This window comes from Vulpes lagopus, chromosome 13, assembly GCF_018345385.1.
Source record: "Vulpes lagopus strain Blue_001 chromosome 13, ASM1834538v1, whole genome shotgun sequence".
In the NCBI taxonomy this organism is placed as follows: Eukaryota; Metazoa; Chordata; class Mammalia; order Carnivora; family Canidae; genus Vulpes; species Vulpes lagopus.
This window is the reverse complement of record NC_054836.1, coordinates 60,604,739-60,624,534: the sequence shown is the minus strand read 5'-3', so window position 1 is coordinate 60,624,534 and position 19,796 is coordinate 60,604,739. Positions and strand designations below refer to the sequence as shown.

Below are 19,796 nucleotides of genomic sequence, written 5' to 3'. Positions count from 1 at the left end.
AAGACAGAAAAGCAGCGTTGTCTATTTACTTGTTAGATGTCTTTACCTTTTAAGTAAGTTCTTGCATCTACAAAGCTTGTGATCAGCAGTTCAGCTCACACAGTTAGGGCTCCTCCACCCCAACCACCCTCCACTCTAAACAGATGCGTGTTTCCTGTGGACCAGAGTGAGTCAGACAAGCAAACAAGGGTAGTGAAGGTGAGAACCTTATGGTTGAAAATGCTCTCCCATCATCCTGGGTTCAGGCAAGTTCAATGACCTGAACTAAGGGCCAGAGAGTAATTTTCTTGTAGCTACCAGGAAAAAAAAAAAAAAAAAAAAAGCTACATCGACAACTGTCTGTGCAGCATTCACAGGAAGCAGGCGCTTCCCAGCCTCCCAGCTAGGACATGACTCAAGCTACTGGGTCCGGCTAGATGAGTGGATTTGCATGGTCGTGGTCGGACAGGACCCCAGGCTGCCAGGAGAAGACATTCTAGGTTGGAGGCTAGGGACTTAACTGGAGGCAACTGTAAAGATTCTAAATGAGGAATAAAAAATACAGAAGGAATATGCACAGAAATAAAACAACTACCACACAGGATAAATATGAAAATAAAATCTCGGGCAGCCTGGGTGGCTCAGCGGTTTAGCACCGCCTTTAGCTCAGGGCGTGATCCTGGAGACCCGGGATTGAGTCCCCTGTCGGGCTCCCTGCATGGAGCCTGCTTACCCCTCTGCCTGGGTCTCTGCCTCTCTCTCTCTCTCTCTGTGTCTTCCATGAATAAATAAATAGAATCTTTAAAAAAAATTAAAAATAAAATCTCAACATGCAAGAAGACAGTTAAGACTGAGAATGGAAGCACAGTGATGAAAGCACTCCAAATAGAATGAAAACAAAGGGGAATCAAGGCAAGTTTGAGAAAAATATAAGATGGGGGCTTGAGACACAGATTGCAGAACTTGTTGAAAAGCTGTAATAATTAAAAGAGTTTAATAATTTTGCGAAATGTGATTTCCAAAAGGTGGTGATGACTGAGGGACAAAATAAAGAGCCCAGTAACCTATCTGCCTGCATTTGTAGAAATTTGGCACAGGAAATATAGAGCAATAGGAAGTGATGGGGGAAAGATGGACCATCTAATTTAAAAAGCCAGGCATTTTGGCTACCCATTTATGAAAAATAAGGTGTCTGTTTCCTATACAAATAAATCAAGGCCCCACACTTGAAACTTTATAAACTTTAGACAAAAAACATGGGAGTGTATAATATAGGAAAAATTTCTCATACAAGGTAGTAAAAACATAGCAAAGAATTTGACAATAACTGCACTACAACCAAAAATAGAATAAAGCAAATTTCAGAGAGGAGCCAGAGATCAAGAAAAATATTTGCAAATATTTAAGTTATAAAGAAATGATAAGAATTCTAAAAGTAACTCTACAAATTCATGAAAAAGAGAAGCAAACAAGCAACAGAAAAATGGTAAGAGGCTATAAATAAGGTAATTTGTATGAGAGAAACAATTATGTTTCAATAACCATGAAAAAATACTTTAAGGTATTCAAGCAAATACAAATTAAATTAAGAGGAACTTTCCATATCAACAGATTGTCAAATAAATAAATTAGCCCAATATACCCAAAGTTGGCGAGGTGGAATTTTCTCCCATTATTCCTACTGATACAAACTGATAAACCATCTTGGATACCAAATGGGCAAATATCCCTACAGTTGGACTCCTCTTCCACTCAGAAATTTCACCACTACTTTTATACTCTAGCTTAGAAAATCTCTTTCCTTTATCCACACAAAGATACGTACGAAGATGTTCATAGCCTTATGATAATGAACAATTGGGAGAAAAGCCCTAAATAGCCTTCAGTAGGAAAATGGACAAATGAATTGTAATATGTTCATAAAAAGAAATGCCATGTCCATTTAAAAGGAATGACTACGTCTATGTGCATCACTATGAATGCATTTGCAATACATGAGTAAAATGATAGAGTGAAAAATAATATATTTCTTCTTTTACAAGTGGAAGAACAAGCCGAAAAATAACATATACAGTAAACCTTATTTAGTCTTAAAATCGTGCGTCGTTTGTCAGTGTGTTCATGTCTACATGTAGGAAAACCACAAAAACATGGATGGAAAGGATACGACCCGCACCATAGACGGTGGCTGACTTTGGGGTTGACAGAGGAGAAAGAAATGAAGAAGTGGCTTACATGTCTTGAACTATATGAGGAATGTTTTATTTTCCTAAAAAGTTTCAAGCAAATGTGGCCAAATTTGCCACATTTTAAAAATATGAAGCATAAAGTGTGTTATATTATTTTTCATATGTTCTTGGTATTTCATTAAAAAACCCTTAAAAGATATATTGCTAGAAGGGTTCTAATACTATGTTCTATTGTCAGGGAAGAGGAATTTCCTATCCATATGGGTAATCAGTCTACACGTCCCGGCTTCATCCCTCGGGTGGAGGTGGCCCCACCGGAGCCAGGGAGGCATGTTGTACCCACCGAGGCAGGAAACCATGGCTAAGTGCCACTGCCTCATCCTGTGTAACGGAATTTGCAACATCTGCATTCGGCACGACTACCTCTGTCCATGTAATTTTTGGAAGTGGTAGGGAGTATATACATTTTTGAGCAGAAAATTTTGTCCTTTTATTTTATTTTGAAGTATTTTTATTTAGGGAAGCCCTCTCAGCTCCCTCCACCCCTTGTTTCATGTGTGTGGTATTTTGAGAATGAATCATGATTTTATTTCTTTTTTTAAAGATTTTATTTATTTACTCATGAGAGACCCAGAGAGAGGCAGAGACACAGGCAGAGGGAGACACAGGCTCCCTGTGGGGACCTGATGTGGAACTCGATCTCAGGACCCCAGGTAATGCCCTGAGCCTAAGGCAGATGCCCAACCTCTGAGCCACCCAGGTGTCCTAGAATGAATCATGATTTAAAAAATATTTTTTGTAAGATGGGTCTTAGAATTTTGAACCTTCCTTTTCTTTCTGTATTTCCATACAATAAACAAAAAAGAAGTAGACATTAACGTGTTGCTCTACTTTAGCTCAAGAACTCATATACTAAAGCTCTTTGCTATTTCTAGAACAAAACTTTACTCAAATTGTTACTTGTTATGGTTGCAGAGTTCATTTTAATAAAGACATCAGTACTTCCCCATACCCAAGAGGAATTGGAAGGGGGGGGGGACTTGACAACTGGCCTTCTTTTCCCGTAGCTTTACCATTGTTCACGGTAGTGGCCGCGGTTGCCGTGGTGGACAGCGGCGATGATGGTAGAGAGGCTCTATTTTAGGAGTAAGGCGCTTGCTGAGAAGGTGAAGAGAGGGAAGAGAAAAAAATGAAAGGGATCCACAGGAGACAAAGATGCTATAGCTACAGATAATGGGTTAGTCTCTGGATTTCCACTGACGGAATGAAGGAATTTTATCCAGGACACAATTCTAGTGGTAGCACAGACAACTAAGTTTTCTCCTTCATCAGAAGAATGTGTTTGCCAAAAATTATTCACCCTGATATTAGTGGGTTTTTTTTTTTTTGGATATATATGAATAACAGAAAACAATGGAATGTTTTCCTTTATCTTTTGTTGCTTCTTCTTAACAAGGATATTTGTAGATCTTGTTTATTTTTATTTATTTTTTTAGATCTTGGTTTTAAAAAAGGATTCTATATATTTTAATATTAGAGTCTTAAAAGCATCGTATCTGGATTGGCCTTCTGTTGTTAAAGGCCTGGAGAGTGTTGGTGGGAAAGAGTACTTTCCTGCCCACGTCTCCCAGCCTGACCAAGAGGGATCACAGGACAGAAAGCTGGAAGGAGGTATCCTGGGATGGTGGACCCATCAGTAGGACGACTGTCGTTTATCAAAGAGGGACACTTCAGGAATGAAGAGGGTTGCTAATCGGAAAGACACCTATACAACAGGGGTAAACCAGCACTATCCCCCCAAACTGAGGCAGATTGCCCTCCTACCCACTCAGCCCCGATTCCTTCTCTTCTATGCTTTGATTTTTCATTAAGTTATGAAAAATGGGGCATTTCCCACAGATTCTGGGAAGGCATCTCTTTAAGGAAAATGCAGGTGTGGTGCCTTAGCCAGCTACAATTATAATCTCCTGGGACTTATATGCAAAAATATAAAATGTGGGGACGCCTGGGTGGCTCAGCAGGTGAGCGTCTGCCTTCAGCCCAGGCTGTGATCCTGGAGACCTGGGATCGAGTCCCACGTCGGGCTCCCTGCATGGAGCCTGCTTCTCCCTCTGCCTGGGTCTCTGCCTCTCTCTCTCTCTGTCTCTCTCTCTCTCTGGGCCTCTCATGAATAAATATATAAGATCTTTAAAATATATATATATATAATCTGCATGAGTGTTTGGAGGAAGCTCCATAGACAAGATATAAATTTGAACCTTAACTCTGAGGGATGGGCAACTTTTCAAAATAAGTTCTGAGTGTAGGGATTGAATTTAGGCAAGACATGGCCTGGAAGCAAGTGTCTGGTTTCCGAGTTGGACCCAGAGTTAGAGATAAGGGGGAGGGTCTGGGGAGGAGGTAACCCGGTGCTTCTCAAACTCCAACCTGTGCAGGAGTCACCTGGGAAACCTGCTCCCAATTCAGTCTGGGGAGGGCCTGATGTCTGCCTGCGTGAGCTGCGGGTCCAGGGGCCACAGGGGGGGGGGGCGCAGAGAAGTGCAAACGGACAGCCCGCGTGTTGATTCTGGAACGGCAGGGCAAGATCTACTCGCAAGGCAGGGTATCTGGGCAGCATTTTTACTACGAGAGATTTTATTCAAATGCCCACAAAGCCCGAGCAGGGAAGCCGGAAAAGTGACGGGGAGCCATGCACAACTGAAAAGCACAAGCCTGTCTCTAAAGGGGGGGCTCCCCTTGAGTGCAAAGAACTGTTGACGTAGAATATGGTCCTAGCATTACCAAATTCCTCAGTTTTTCAAGGAAAGCCAGAAATTCCGATTTTATTTTTAATATGAAATGTGTTGGTTCATAAATCATAATTCTAAGGAAACACACACACACATTCCATCGTGAGTCAAATACGTCATATTTTCCTGTTGGGCTTGGTCATCAGCTTGCAACTGCTTCATCTAAATTGTGGAGCAGGGTCCAAGAGTCCAGAGTGCGGTTACGGGCAGGTCGAGCCGTGACTAAGGGCCCCTGGGGACTTCCCCGCAGGATCCTGGCTCACCATTACCTACTCAAGTTCAGGAGGAGGCTGTGTGATAAGGAGCGGGGGTCAGAGCCCAGACACCGAGAAGGATGTAAATCAACTGTAGGAATAGAGACGTGATGCCAGGAGGTCGTGGGCTAGGTCTTCGTACGGTCAGAGTGGACGGGGCCTCAAATGCAAGATGAGGATTTCAGATCATTTCCAATCAACGACTGAAAATCCCTGACTTGATTTCGCTTCAGGGCAGGGCCAGGTGAAATAGGGACGTTGTTAGGGAAACTAATAATTCAATACTTGGAATTTTGCTTTTGATCGTGCTTTAAAGTGGCCACGCGTGAGCGGCCGGTGACGTCCCGCTCAGGAGGCCCGTGTTGGGATGAGGCCGGGGTGGTGGCCGCTGGCACTGGGTTTCCTATTCACTTGTCTGTTCCGGCGCTCAGCTGCAGCTGGTGCTCCCAGCGTCGTCAGGCGGCCGGTCCCTTAAACTCCAAGTGGATCCTTGGAAGACGGGGTGGCTGTGGGGCGGCCTGGGAAGAAGGGGGTGCAGGTTGGGGGGCGGGTCAGAGAGGGAGAACGAAGAGGACGGGGCGGCGGGCTGGTGCCGGGGTCCACTCATCTTGGAGACCCAGGTTCTCATCAGCAGGACGGGAAGCACCGGCGGGAGGAGGCACTTTGGGGTGTCCCCGCATGTCCGCCAGGAGGACCACAGGCCCGGGCTTGCACAGCTAGGCTGGTGTGGGGGCGCGGGGGGCTGTCGGGGGGCCCAGGCTATCGGGGTCCCGGCTCAGGCCATGACCTTGGGGGTTGCGGATGGAGCCCGGCCTCGGCCTCCGGGCTCAACTCAGAATCTGCTGGAGGGTCTCTGCTTCGCCCTCTGCCCCTCCCCCTGCTCACCTCTTTCTGTCTTTAAAATAAATAAATTAAATATATATTTAAAAATCAATTAAGGGATCCCTGGGTGGCGCAGCGGTTTGGCGCCTGCCTTTGGCCCAGGGCGCGATCCTGGAGACCCAGGATCGAATCCCACGTCGGGCTCCCGGTGCATGGAGCCTGCTTCTCCCTCTGCCTGTGTCTCTGCCTCTCTCTCTCTCTCTGTGTGACTATCATAAATAAATAAAAAAAATTAAAAAAAAATCAATTAATGACCTAATTGAGCTCGTATTCACAAATTCTCTCCAGGGCAAATTAGGAAGTTTCAGTCAAGGCCCGGCTTTGTTCCATTGCTTTATTGTCAAGGTTATGGGACTTTCCATAAAACTGTCAGCCTGCGAACCCCTTTCTGCTTCCTCCTTTCAAAAGATAGTGAGGACGTGGCGTGGTCGCAGCTTCAGAAGGGTTTCTGAGGCCTCTGCCGGGAGGTGCAGGGCTGCTGGGTGAGCAAACACCCTACGAGGGGGTGTCTGAGGGGAGCAGAGCTAGAAATTTTGCTGCCCTGGGAAAACCATAAATAAAACCCCTCATTAATCTCAGAGCAGTTTTGTACATTTGTCACAGGCAGCTCAGAATTTGCAGAGATTAAGCCCCGAGAGAGCAAAACGGAGCCACAGAATAGACGCGACTTGTTGACCCCTTAGGACAGGCCAGGTGCTTGCTTCAGAACTATGTCTGTCAGCCACACAGAGGGAACATTTCAAGCGTTTGCATCGACGTGTGACCGATACCGACCCTGCGCTGGTTTCAGGTATAATGAAGCCTAACGATGGCACGTTTGTCTGCGTCATGAAGCGACCACGGCGGGAAGCCCTGGTGCCACCTGCAGCCATGCAGAATCGGCATGTTTTTTCTCATGATGGGAACCTACGAGATTCACGTTCCTAGCATCTCGCAAATTCGAAATGCGTCATTATCGACGCGGTCACTGTACTGTACGTTGCATCCCTGTGGCTTCGTTATTTTACAAGCGGAACTTGGCACGTTCTGACCCCCTCCCGCGCCTTTGGGCCCTGCCCAACGCGCTCCCCTCTAGCAGCCTCAGGCCGTCCTCTTTGTCCATGGGCTTGGCTTGGCTTGATTTCCTTTGTTTCCGTGCTTATTCGCTCCCACACATAAGTAAGTCGTGTGGCACTTGTGTTTCTCTGTGTGACTTACGTCGCTGACCATAGGACCTTGAGGGCCAGCGTGGTGCCCAGCTGGGCGAGCTTAGCACTCTGTAGGGCTGAGGGGATTCCACTGCGTGTGCATGTGTTTATACATAGGGAGAAAACCCGCACGGCGTCCGTGTGTACGTGACACGCATCCCATCTCCGTCCACACGTGCTCACACGACTCTGAACTGTGGGTGACGCCCCGCATCGGGTGCAGCCAGGCCCCCGCAGGGCCGCCAGGGCCTAGGAGCGCTGTCCTCCCGGAGCCCAGGGGCCTGTCCCGCACTGGCGTGCCCACTGGCCTGGGCGCCCCTGGGAGTCGGGGCTTTGGGCCTCCCACCCCGGGGTGCAGGCAGGATGGGAGTGGGGCAGGCCCACTAGCATTAGCAAGGCTAAGGAGGGGCGCCAAGTGGCACCTGCACCCCCAGACCCCACCCTAGCAGGTGCTGTCCCTTGGGGTGACACATAAGGCTAGAGAACAGCACCCCTGCCCGGGTGCTCTAGGCACCTTCAAACTGCTGTTGGGGCTCAGTGTCGGGGGCACGAGTGGGGCAGGAGCAGAGGGGACTCTCCATGCCCACGGCCCCCGGTTCCCCGGAACCTCAGCCTCATGGGTTTTCAAAGCCAGACCTTCGGGGAGCTGGTCTCCCTGGTGCAGATCCCGGAGTCAGGCGCCTGGGGTGGGGCGCAAAACCCCCCCCTGCTCAGGAAGAAACCCCAGACCTCGAGGTTCCTCCCAATGCTGGGTCCCCGCAGGCACATGGGGGGTCTGGTAGGACCGCATCTGTCTGTCCGTCCCTCTGGATGCGGCTCCTCCATCCTTTGTGACGAAGGAAGCCGTTCAGCTGCTTCTTAGGGGATTTCTTAGTTTCTTGGGCGATTCGTAGAGTCTTTCAGGAGAAATGATCTCCCGTGTAGCTGTGGGTGTGTCATGTCTGTGGGAGGGGGCGAGGCTGCGCCCCCACCCTGAATCCAGATCTCAACCTTCTCCCATCATCGCCCTAAAACAGAAACGCACAATTTGATCCCTTCACAGACACTGCTAAGAATCTTCTTTCTGTTGGGCCTCCTGTGCTTGCCCAGGGGCTCAGCCCCCAGGACGCCGGGCGGGAGGCCCTCACCCTGGGGGCCCCTCAGGGCCTGATCCCCTCACCCGGGCACCCAGTGGGGCGCCGGCCTCCCTCCTCGGAGACCATGAGCAGCAAAGTTCTCTCTGGGTCCACGTCTCCCTGGTGATGGGAGGACAGGGAGGCCCACGTGAGGTGGGCCATGGGCCCGGGAGGTGCAGTTGGCAGCGCGTGGGACCGGCCGGGGGGAGGCAGCCCGTGACTGGGTACAGGCCCGGAGCTGGGGTGCATGTGGGGGGCAGGCTCAGGGGTGCACAGGCTCTAGGCCGGGGGTGCATGTTGGGGGCAGGCTCAGGGGCACAGATGCTCCTGGACCGGGGTGCATGTGGGGGGCAGGCTCAGGGGAGCACACTCTGGGGCCTGGGGGGTGCACGTGGGGGGCAGGCTCAGGGGGGCACACTCTGGGGCCCGGGGGTGCATGTGGGGGCAGGCTCAGGGGAGCACACTCTGGGGCCTGGGGGGTGCACGTGGGGGGCAGGCTCAGGGGGGCACACTCTGGGGCCGGGGGGGTGCATGTGGGGGCAGGCTCAGGGGCGCACGTTCCTGGGGGAGCCAGGAGCTGTGCGCGGTCCCCCCCCACGGGGAGGTGAAGGAGCCCCGCGGAGGAGGACCTGGTTGGCGGCGCCTTCCTCGAGGCCTCCAGGGTTTGGGTCCTGCAGCTTCCCGCTTTCTGGGCTCGTTTTTGGGGGGTGCTGGGGGGGGCCGGGGGTTTGGGGGCGGGGGTGCTGGGGCGGAGGCCAGGAGTGCTTGCGGGGGGCGGGGCTGGTGCGGGGGTGGGGGCGGGGTGCGGGTGCAGGTGCGGGTCTGGGTGCGGGTGCGGGTCCGGGTGCGGGTGCGGGTCCGGGTGCGGGTGTGGGTGCGGGTGTGGGTGGGGGTCCGGGTGCGGGTGCGGGTGCGGGTGCGGGTTCGGGTCCGGGTGTGGGTGCGGGTGCGGGTGCGGGTGCGGGTGCGGGTGCGGGTCCGGGTGCGGGTGCGGGTCCGGGTGCGGGTCCGGGTGCGGGTGCGGGTGCGGGTCCGGGTGCGGGTGCGGGTGCGGGTGCGGGTGCGGGTCCGGGTGCGGGTGCGCCGCGCGCCTCACCTTGTCTCGCCCGCTCCGCCCGCAGGAGGCCGAATGCGCCTACACCCTGGCCGTGGTGGCCGCGCTCTGGCTCACGGAGGCCCTGCCGCTGCCCGTCACCGCCCTGCTGCCTGGACTCCTGTTTCCGCTCTTCGGGATCACGGCCTCCAAGGAGGTGGGTCCTCCCCGGGGACAGCGCGCGGGACCCGGGGCCCCACGGCCGCTTCCGGACCCCGACACCCAGCCCGGAGCCCCCCGCGCCCCCGCCCAGCACCCGCAGTGCAGGCGCCCCCGGCCGCACACCCCCCGGGCTGCGGCCCCCGGGGCGGGAGGGCTGCGTGGGAGGGCTGCGGCCACCCGCCTGCACCGGCCTGCACCTGCCTGCACCTGCCTGCACCTGCCTGCACCTGCCTGCACCTTCCTGCCTGCACCTGCCTGCACCTGCCTGCACCTGCCTCCACCTGCCTGCACCTGCCTGCACCTTCCTGCCTGCACCTGCCTGCACCAGCCTGAACCTGCCTGCACCTTCCTGCCTGCACCTGCCTGCACCTGCACCCACTTCCACCCACTGGCACCTGCCTGCACCTGCCTGCACCTGCCTGCAGCTGCCTGCACCTGCCTGCACCTGCCTGCACTGGCCTGCACCTGCCTGCACCTGCACCCACCTCCACCCACCGGCACCTGCCTGCACCTGCCTCCACCTGCCTGCACCTGCCTGCACCTGCCTGCAACTGCCTGCACCTGTCTGCACCTGCCTGCAGCCGCCTGCACGGGCCTGCACCTGCCTGCACCTTCCTGCCTGCACCTGCCTGCACCGGCCTGCACCGGCCTGCACCTGCACCCACCTCCACCCACCGGCACCTGCCTGCACCTGCCTCCACCTGCCTGCACCTGCCTGCACCTGCCTGCAACTGCCTGCACCTGTCTGCACCTGCCTGCAGCCGCCTGCACGGGCCTGCACCTGCCTGCACCTTCCTGCCTGCACCTGCCTGCACCTGCCTGCACCGGCCTGCACCTGCACCCACCTCCACCCACCGGCACCCGCCTGCACCTGCCTCCACCTGCCTGCACCTGCCTGCACCTTCTTGCCTGCACCTGCCTGCACCTGCCTGCACCTGCACCCACCTCCACCCACCAGCACCTGCCTGCACCTGCCTCCACCTGCCTGCACCTGCCTGCAACTGCCTGCACCTGCCTGCAGCTGCCTGCACCTGCCTGTATATGCCTGCACCTGCACCCACCTGCAACCACCAGCACCTGCCTGCACCTGCCTGCACCTGCCTGCAGCTGCCTGCAGCTGCCTCCACCTTCCTGCCTGCACCTGCACCCACCTCCACCTGTCTGCAGCCACCTGTACCCACCTGCACCTGCCTGCACCCGTCTCCATCTGCCTCCACCTTCCTGCCTGCACCCGCCTCTACCTGCCTCCATCCGCCTGCACCCACCCACCTCCACCTACCTGCCACCTGCCTGCACCTGCCTGCACCTGTCTGCACCTGCCTCCACCTTCCTGCCTGCACCTGTCTGCACCTGCCTCCACCTTCCTGCCTGCACCCTCCTCTACCTGCCTCCATCTGCCTCCACCTGCACCCACCTCCACCCACCTGAACCCACACACCTCCACCTGTCTGCCATCTGCCTCCACCTGCCTCCATCTACCTGCCACCCACCTCCACCTGCCTGCCATCTGTCTGCCACTGCCTCCACGCACCTCCATCTACCTGCCACCCACCTCCACCTGCCTGCCACCTGCCTTCACCGGCCTCCACCTGCCTCCACCCACCTGCCACCTGCCTCCACTTGCCTCCACCACCTCCACCTACCTGCGACCTGCCTCCACCCACCTCCACCCTCCTCCACCCACCTCCACCCACCTGCCACCTGCCTCCACCCACTTCCACCCTCCTCCACCCACCTCCACCCACCTGCCACCTGCCTGCACCCACCTGCACCCACCTCCCAGCGACAGGACCAAGCCTTTCACATCCTGCATAAGCAGCTGCTTTTCAGCAGTTTGGCTTTACACCATGTAAAAAAGCAATGTTTGTGTTTAATGAGGACAAAGGCACCGTGTTTTCTTGTCCACGCTCCTGCCACCTCCAGAGACAAAGCCCAATGAACTTTGCTGTGTGACCCATCTGCTCTGCTGCAAGGACTTTAGTCCCGCCGGGAGGTGCAACCTCCGACGCAGGCCGAGGCTCCGGTGACCTCGGGGCTCCCGTCACAGGCCTGGCCACCCGGCTTGAGGAGCCGCCCCAGGGTGCCCTCATCCAGCACCCAATGCCCAGCGCCCAGCACCCAGCGCCCAGGTCCTTGGGGCACCAGGCCCGCAGTCCGGCGCCTGTGGACTCAGGTCTTAGGCCACAGCCCAACGCCGTGGGGCGCCTGTCTGGCCACGGGGTGCAGACTTTTCTTTTTACCAACCCGTGACGCAGGACAAGAATCTTTCTGGGTTTTCCCTTGTTTTCACGCCGTCCTTCCTCGTTTTGCTTTCATCTCTCTGCATCTCAGATCCACCTCACTGTCCTCACTGCCGTTCCCCTTCCCTCCTGACCTCCACGCTGGCCTGCACGGCCCGCTCGCGGGGGGCAGGGTCTCCAGGGCTGCGGCCGCCGCCCCACAGCGCCTGGGCCCGGCCCCGGAACCCCGGGAGTGCCCGCGGGCTCCCGGTGAAGGGCCTGGCGAGCTCTCGGGGACGACGTGTCCCTATGGGGCCCGCCCCACGGCCTGGGGGGTTCGCCCCGAGGACCCTCAGGTTCAGCGGGGACGTGCTTGGCTCTTCGGGCTTCAGAACTGACGAGGGCGACTGTTTAGAGAGAGGCTGAGATAGAGACCGGCTCCCCGGAGTCGGGGCGCTTCCGTGCCCACAGGTTAGAGGAGGACAGAGCCGGGCGGCGCGACAGCTGCCAGAGGGACCCTGGCCCTGGCCCCGCGGGCTGCAGAGGCCGAGCCCACACCCCGACGTCAGCCTCGCCCGCTGGCCAGCCGGACCTTGGCCGCCGGGCGGGGACTTCCCTCCAGGATTCCTGACAGATGAGGTCACTCAGGAAATAAGGCTTCCTGTGTGGGGGCCTACAACAGCCCACACGAAAGTGCATATTATTTTTCAAAACTTTTAATATTTAAGTCATTCACCTGTATTTATTTTTTTTAAGATTTTATTTATTTATTCATAAGAGACGCAGAGATGCAGAGACACAGGCAGAGGGAGAAGCAGCCGCCCTGCAGGGGGCCTAATGCGGGACTCGATCCCGGGACCCTGGGGTCACACCCTGAGCCCAAGGCAGATGCTCAGCCGCCGAGTCCCCTGGGGGCCCAAGTCACTTATCTTTATTGAGCTCAAGTGTGAAACTCCGTCACTTTGACGCTCAGCGTTCCTCTAAACATCCCAGGTCACGCACACGCACGCACACACCCAACAAGAGCAACAAAAGCCCCCTCGCCTTCCGCAGGGCAGTGCTGCTTGGATGCCCATAGCTGTCATTTCCTTCTGCCGCCTCCCCAGCTCGTCTGCACGGTCCTATGGTCCGCAGCCCTCGCCTCCCTTCCTCAACCCCCACGGCCTCCGCCCGCAGCATCACCAGCATCTTCACTCCCCTTCCTGGAACCCCCTCTGGTTCATCAGTGACGCTTACAGATTAACTAGTTAATAAGTGTAGGGGGTCACGTGGGGAGCGCTCGGTGCACACGAGTCAGCACTATTATTTACACACTGGCAGCAGTGAATAGGCCACTCTAGACACATTCGGACTGTTGCAAAGCTAAGTGAGTCTATCTCCCCTCCGCTATTTCAGCCTAAATTCATTTTAAACTTCGTGTGATTTTTTAAGCTTAATAGGAATTTACAGCAAATCAAAGTCCTTAGGTCTTTTAGTGTAGACGACTTCTCTTCAGCCTTGTGATCCTCTTTTCAGACAGTATGACTGATCTTTTACTAGGAAATATCTGACCAAAGGTACAGGGAAAGGTCTAGAGAGTTAGAAGATCTGAGACTAAAACCTGATATTCAGGACACCCGGGGGGCTCAGTCGCTTGAGCCTTCGGCTCAGGTCGTGATCTCGGGCCCCTGGGATCCAGTCCTGCGTCAGGCTCCCTACTTGGCCGGGAGCCTGCTCCTCCCTCTTCCTCTGCTGCTTCCCCTGCTTATGTTCTCTCTCTGTGTCAAATAAATAAATAATAATAAAAAACCCACCCAATATTCACACTAATTACTTATATGACCCTGATCTGTCCCTCGGCAACGCTTCTTTTTTTCCACCTATGAGTAGGGAATGACAATGCCACACAATCCAGGGGTGGTTGTGAGAGTCAAGCCAATATAGATATGTAATGCTAATGCGTACGACGCATCAAGTGTTCTTATGAATTTTAATACCCACAGTCAAAGGTGTTGGACTCTCATGCCAGCGCACGGAAGCGTACTGAATCTCAGCTCCTTGAGAGCCATTGACAATCGTGAGTCTTTGGTATCCTCCCCTAAGCCCAGAGCCCTCCACAGCCTCCTCTTTGGCCACCATAGTTTTAATCTCACTTTCTGTATTTATTAAGACAATGCTAAATGTCTATATCTTACCGAGCACCTTGTACCAAAGAATATCAACAAGCATTGAATTTTCTCGTGTCTGTTGAATAAAATCTGAAATGCTAAATATTTAGTGTGCCCGGTTAGATATTCCAAAACAGACATCATTATTATTGTCATTGACCATATGTTTATACATGAATTTTACACCCATAACTGTGGAGGTATATGTGCATATGCATATGCAGATGTCATGTCACATATTTCCTCAGTCGTTTGATAAATACGCGCTAGGCTCTTGGGAATACATTAATGAGTAAATACAGACAAGAGTCCTCGTCTTCCTAGGAGAGAAGAGACAATATACCTTAATGTATAGGTGAATTACAGTGAGTTAGGAGGTAATTGGTGTCATGAGAAAATGCAGCAGGACAATGGAGATCAGGAGAGTTTCAGTTTTAAATAGGATGATTGGAGTAGACCTCGATAAGGTGTCAGTACTTGAACAAAGACTTACACATGAGGGAGTTCGTCGTGTGGCCATCGGGGGAACACCCATTGCTGAGGGCAAACACCCACCACGAAGATGTCGAGGCGGGTACGTGTCTGCGGTGTGACGAGAGCAGGTGAGGACAGGAGGGAGGTGTTGATCTCCAGGGAGATCATTAGCAGAGGGCCTCGACCCCCGAGGGCCAAGGTAGGCCACCGCAAAGGTGTGACTCTCAATGAAATGAGACCCTCTAGTGAGTTTTAAGTAGAAGAGTGACATTATCAGTTTGACTTTTATTTAAAAGGATAATTTGGACTGCTGTGTTGAGAAATAAGGCAGAAAGAAGGAAACGGGTAGCAGGTTATTGCAATAATCCAGTTGAGAGGCCGTGGTAATTCAGAGCAGGGATAGTAATGGGGATATTGAATCTATTGTTAATGTATTTTTAAGATTAAAACCAACAAAATTTCCTGTATGATTCGATACGGCATATGACAGGGAAGATAAAAAGGATTCGAGGATGCTTCAAAACTCTTTGACTTGGCAGCTGGAAAAATGGAGTTGCCATCAGTTGAAATGGGGAAAACTATGAGCAGAGTAGGCTTCCTGCAAAAGAGAGGCTGACGCCGGGAGTACAAAGCTTGACACTAAGTTTGAAATAACTAATGTCTAAGTGAAGGTGTTGATTAGGCAGTTAAATACAAATGAGTCCAGAGTTTGTGTGATAGACCTGAGCTGGAAATACAGATTTGAGAATTGTCAAGCAAATAGATGGTATGGAAAGCCCTAAAATTTGATGAGGTGATTTAGAGAGTGAGTGAAGATTTAAAACAAAACAAAACAAAATCAAAGAGGACGGGGATCCCTGGGTGGCTCGGCGGTTTAGCGCCTGGATCCTGGGGTCCCGGGATCGAGGCCCACGTCGGGTTCCTGGCATGGAGCCTGCTTCTCCCTCTGCCTGGATCTCTGCCTCTCTCTCTCTCTCTCTCTCTCTCTCTCTCTGTCTATCATAACTGAATAAATAAATAAATCTTTAAAAAAATCAAAGAGGACAAAGAACAAGCTCTGGAAAACTAAAATATTAAGAGATTGATGAGAAGAGAAGTACTAGCAAAGAAGAATGAGAAAGATAGGTTATTGAGGTAGGAGGAAGGCCAGGAGAGTGTGGAATCCTGGAATCCAAGTGAAGAAATGTTTTAAGGACGAGGCAATGATCAAATGTTTCAAATCTGCTAATAGGTTAATTAATGTGAAAACTGGGACTTGACCATTGGAATTAGTAACAAAGCATAAATATTTTTTAAAACAGCAAAATATATACGATATAATAGAATTATTTCTAATCATATGCATTATTACTAAGAGCTTTTCTAAAAAATCTCATTTAATTCACAAACTTGATGTGCAGTATTATTAAACTTTTATGGGCAAGCATATTGACTTGTAGAAAGCTTGTGAACTGGTACATTTTATAGCCAAGAGAGAACCCAGGTGCTGTGATTGCAAAACTGCATTTTTTTTTTATGAAATCCCATTTTGAGACAGAAATAGGACTATCTTGATCTTAAAAATAGATTTCAAATTTCATTAGGAATTTTATTTGACATGCCTACTTTGCCTCAAAAATATCAGTGGCCTTTTCAAACCAGTAGCATTTTCTCTTATTACCTCCTATGTCTGTAGGCTATAAAGAAACACATATGCTTGTGACTAATGTGCTACAAATACACTAACCTGATGAAACCCAAAGAATGGGTAATACAATGAAAAGCAAAGAATGTGAAAATTCCTCCTTAAACTGCAATTGATTTCATTTAGACAATTGGGCTAGAGGCCATTTTTTGTTTACATAGTCTATTAAGAGATTGGCACACTATGAATCTGAGGGCCAAATCCAGCCCGCTACCCAACTTTTAAAATAAAATTTTATTGGAAACACACAAAGCCATGGCCATCCATTTACATATTTTCTTTGGCTGCTTTTTTTGCTACAAAGACAAGTTGAGTAGTTGCAATAGAAACAATAAGGCTCACAAAGTCTAAAACATTTATTATCTGACCTTTTACAGACCAAGTCAGCCAACTGTTAGCATAATCTAAAGAGATCACAATAAGAATGTCTCATGGTCCTGGCCTTCCTTCTGTGTTTAAGTACTTACTAATAATGGCTTGCTGCTCCTTTGTGTTTTTGAAGTCATTCTGCATTTATTTTTTTCATTGAATTCTCAGACTGTGATAATAGGGTGAGTGGGTCTTATTTTCATGAGCAAAACTGTAAAAGAGATGAGAAGAGAAAAATTCAAATGTCTATTCATCTTTTAAGAGTCAACTTGAGTATCGGGTCCTCTAAGAAGACTTTGCCAATTCCCCTAGAAAAAGGTGGTCGCTTACTCTTTGAGCCTCAACTCTACCTTGAAGAAACATGTCCCATCCACCTATGATGCCTTACTGCAGTCTGTTAACTTGTTTTTATCGCCTAATAACCTCTAAGCTTGAGTCTAGGGACTTAGTAATTCAATCTCTCCTGGGTGCCAGTATGTGTCGGGCATGGGCCAAGTCCACAAATTCAATGATTAGGAAGATACATCTCTGCCTTTAAAATATGTCTAGTCTAATAAAGGGGATAACTAAGTAAATAAATGATCACTGTATAGATTAAGATGTGCTCTGGCAAAAGGAAGTAGCATCCAACCAAGTTGAGGACAGTCAGGGAAGGAATCTTAGAACTGACGCTTGAGTTCATCCGTGAAGGAAGATGTTGGATCACCAAAGAGAAGAGAGTCATTCCAGGTTAAATGACAGGCAAGTGTTAGAGCATCTCTGTGACCAGAGAATGTCACACGTAGGAAAAGTTGGCCGAGCACTAACAGACTAAGCTGGAAAAGTGAGATAGGACTAGGTGATGAAGAATCTTAGGAGACATGTTGGGGGGCAGCCCGGGTGGCTCAGCGGTTTAGCGCCACCTTCAGCCCAGGGCGTGATCCTGGAGACCTGGGATCAAGTCTGACGTTGGGCTCCCTGCATGGAGCCTGCTTCTCCCTCTGCCTGGGTCTCTGCCTCTCTCTGTGTGTCTCTCATGAATAAATAAATAAAATCTTAAAAAAAAAAAAAAGAAGAAGAAGACATGTTGGGTGGGAAATTTGGATAAAGTCTTAAAAGACGTGGAGTCCAGTGAAGGCGTACAAGGAGCACAATGATGTGATTAGATTTACACTTCAGAAAACTAGCTGTGACAATGGTAAGGGGCAGAATAGGAAGACACAGATCCAATAGTAACCGTGCGAGAAGCAGGAAGGAGCTCCATCAAGGCAGTAACGTTTGAATAGAGCAAAGTGGACAATGCTTTCTTGTGCAATACTATTTTCCTACCGATATAAATAAATAAATATCAGAAAGGGAGACAGAACATGAAAGACTCCTGACTCTGGGAAACGAACTAGGGGTGGTGGAAGGGGAGGTGGGCGGGAGTGGGGGTGACTGGGTGGTGGGCACTGAGGGGGGCACTTGACGGAATGAGCACTGGGTGTTATTCTGTATGTTGACAAATTGAACACCAATAAAAAATAAATTTATTAAAAAATAATAAATAAATAAATAAATAAATAAATAAATAATCATGGGTTTATAATTTCAGGTGGCATCTGCTTATTTCAAAGACTTTCACCTACTGCTAATTGGAGTCATCTGTCTAGCAACATCAATAGAAAAATGGAACTTGCACAAGAGGATTGCTCTGAGAATGGTGATGACAGTGGGTGTGAACCCAGCATGGTAAGTACTCCCCGTACTGTTCCAGGTGTGCTTTCCAAACAGAGCAAATAGCTAAATAGGTAATGCACATCCAGGCAGTCATTCATATCTCCGTGTAATTCATGCCTTTTTTCCTCTGCAAATATGAGAGGGATGTAAAGTGCCCTGGTGTTGTAGGAGGAAACAATAGCAGCAAGAGCTTCCAGGTCTAATTACACGGAGGCTGGGCTAAGTGCACAGGACCCCTGCGCCTTCCACACGCAGTGAGCAGCCTTGAACCCCAACAGACGGGACGGAGAGACTTCAGAGTAGATTTCAGGCCTACCTCGTTTATTTGGCCGATTTCACATGCAAGGCTTGTTCAAGAGCATCCCTGATCACAGGGAGGACGTTCAGAACCAAAGACAAAGACGTGACTGACAAAATGCAGATGTGTGCAGGAAAATTCCAGGGTGAACATTCTTCTTTTTAAGTGAACCGCTGCGAAACCAAACAACCAACTTAAGAAATTTCATCTACAGAGTGTGAAATCGCTCAGTTGACTGATTTTCCCTGCTGAAATACTTTTTTTTCCTTTACATTGTCTATTTTAGTTTTAATTCTAGCTCTTGTTAAGAACATGGATGTGAGCTAAAAAAAAAATATTTTCCAGTGTCATAAACACTTGCATCATAGCGTTAAGCTCTAAAGCCTTAGGTGGTTCTTCCCTTCTCATTTTTCTTGGAAAACAAGAAAATTGTATTGATTCATGTTGCATAATTCCTCCTAGAATATATCCTCATCTGTATTTATCATTTATGAATCAAACAGTTTTGTTAAATACAAAAAATAACTTAGATGAGCCAATTTTTTAAAAAAATATTCGTTACTTTAATTTTTATGACATATATGTATTAATAGAATTTCATTCTTGAGATGAAATGGTGTTTCCTGCCCCTTGGGGTGCCATAGACATGTGTATCTTTTCCTTGACCACCTGTTCAGTGACCCCAAGGGACGGGGTAGTGAGCTGCACAGCGGAGCAGAGTCCTCCCCGTTGTGCCACTACGTGGCTTTGAAGGCATTCTCCCCACGCAGGCTTATCTGCGCGCTATCTTTTTTTACAGGAAGATTTCACGTCTTGCCAATGTCTTAAATTAAAAGTATTTCTAGTTTAGTTTTTATCGAGAACCATTTCTTGTATAAACAGATATCTAAAAAGTTTCATATGTAGAAATCATTCACTTGATCTGAAGTTGAAACCTGGAGTGCAGACTTTGTCTTGTAGATCTACCTACAAAGGGAGTCACAGAATCTCATAAGTGGCTCTATATGGAAAGATCTGCCTCTGAATGATTTTCTGGGATTTCCAACTCAAAAGAGAGGATATTTTTTCCCCAAGTGTGATTTTGAAAGCTTAAAAATATGATTTAAAACCCTACAATCTGAGGGGTGCTATTTTTAAGGGAGAAGAACTACTCTATTTATAAGAGAAGACAATGTCACACATCCAGTTCTTGACCACAGGCAGGAGTGTCGAATTCGGGAAAGCACAAATAATAGAATCTACAGGAAATTCTGACAC

The 19,796-nt window shown here is 50.2% G+C and overlaps 1 protein-coding gene across 4 annotated transcripts in view; it reads left to right on the top strand.

Moving 5' to 3' along the window:
- Window positions 1–19,796, top strand: part of SLC13A1 (solute carrier family 13 member 1) — a 105,589-nt gene that overhangs the window by 9,290 nt on the left and 76,503 nt on the right. For all 4 annotated transcript variants that reach the window (XR_005983623.1, XM_041728254.1, XM_041728253.1 and 1 more), the window contains exons 2-3: window positions 9,517–9,645; window positions 18,117–18,253. Coding sequence is in view for 3 of the 4 variants with exons in the window: in XM_041728254.1 (XP_041584188.1) it covers window positions 9,517–9,645; window positions 18,117–18,253 (266 nt within the window). In the remaining variant the exon portion in view is untranslated. The remainder of the gene's footprint in view (window positions 1–9,516; window positions 9,646–18,116; window positions 18,254–19,796) is intronic.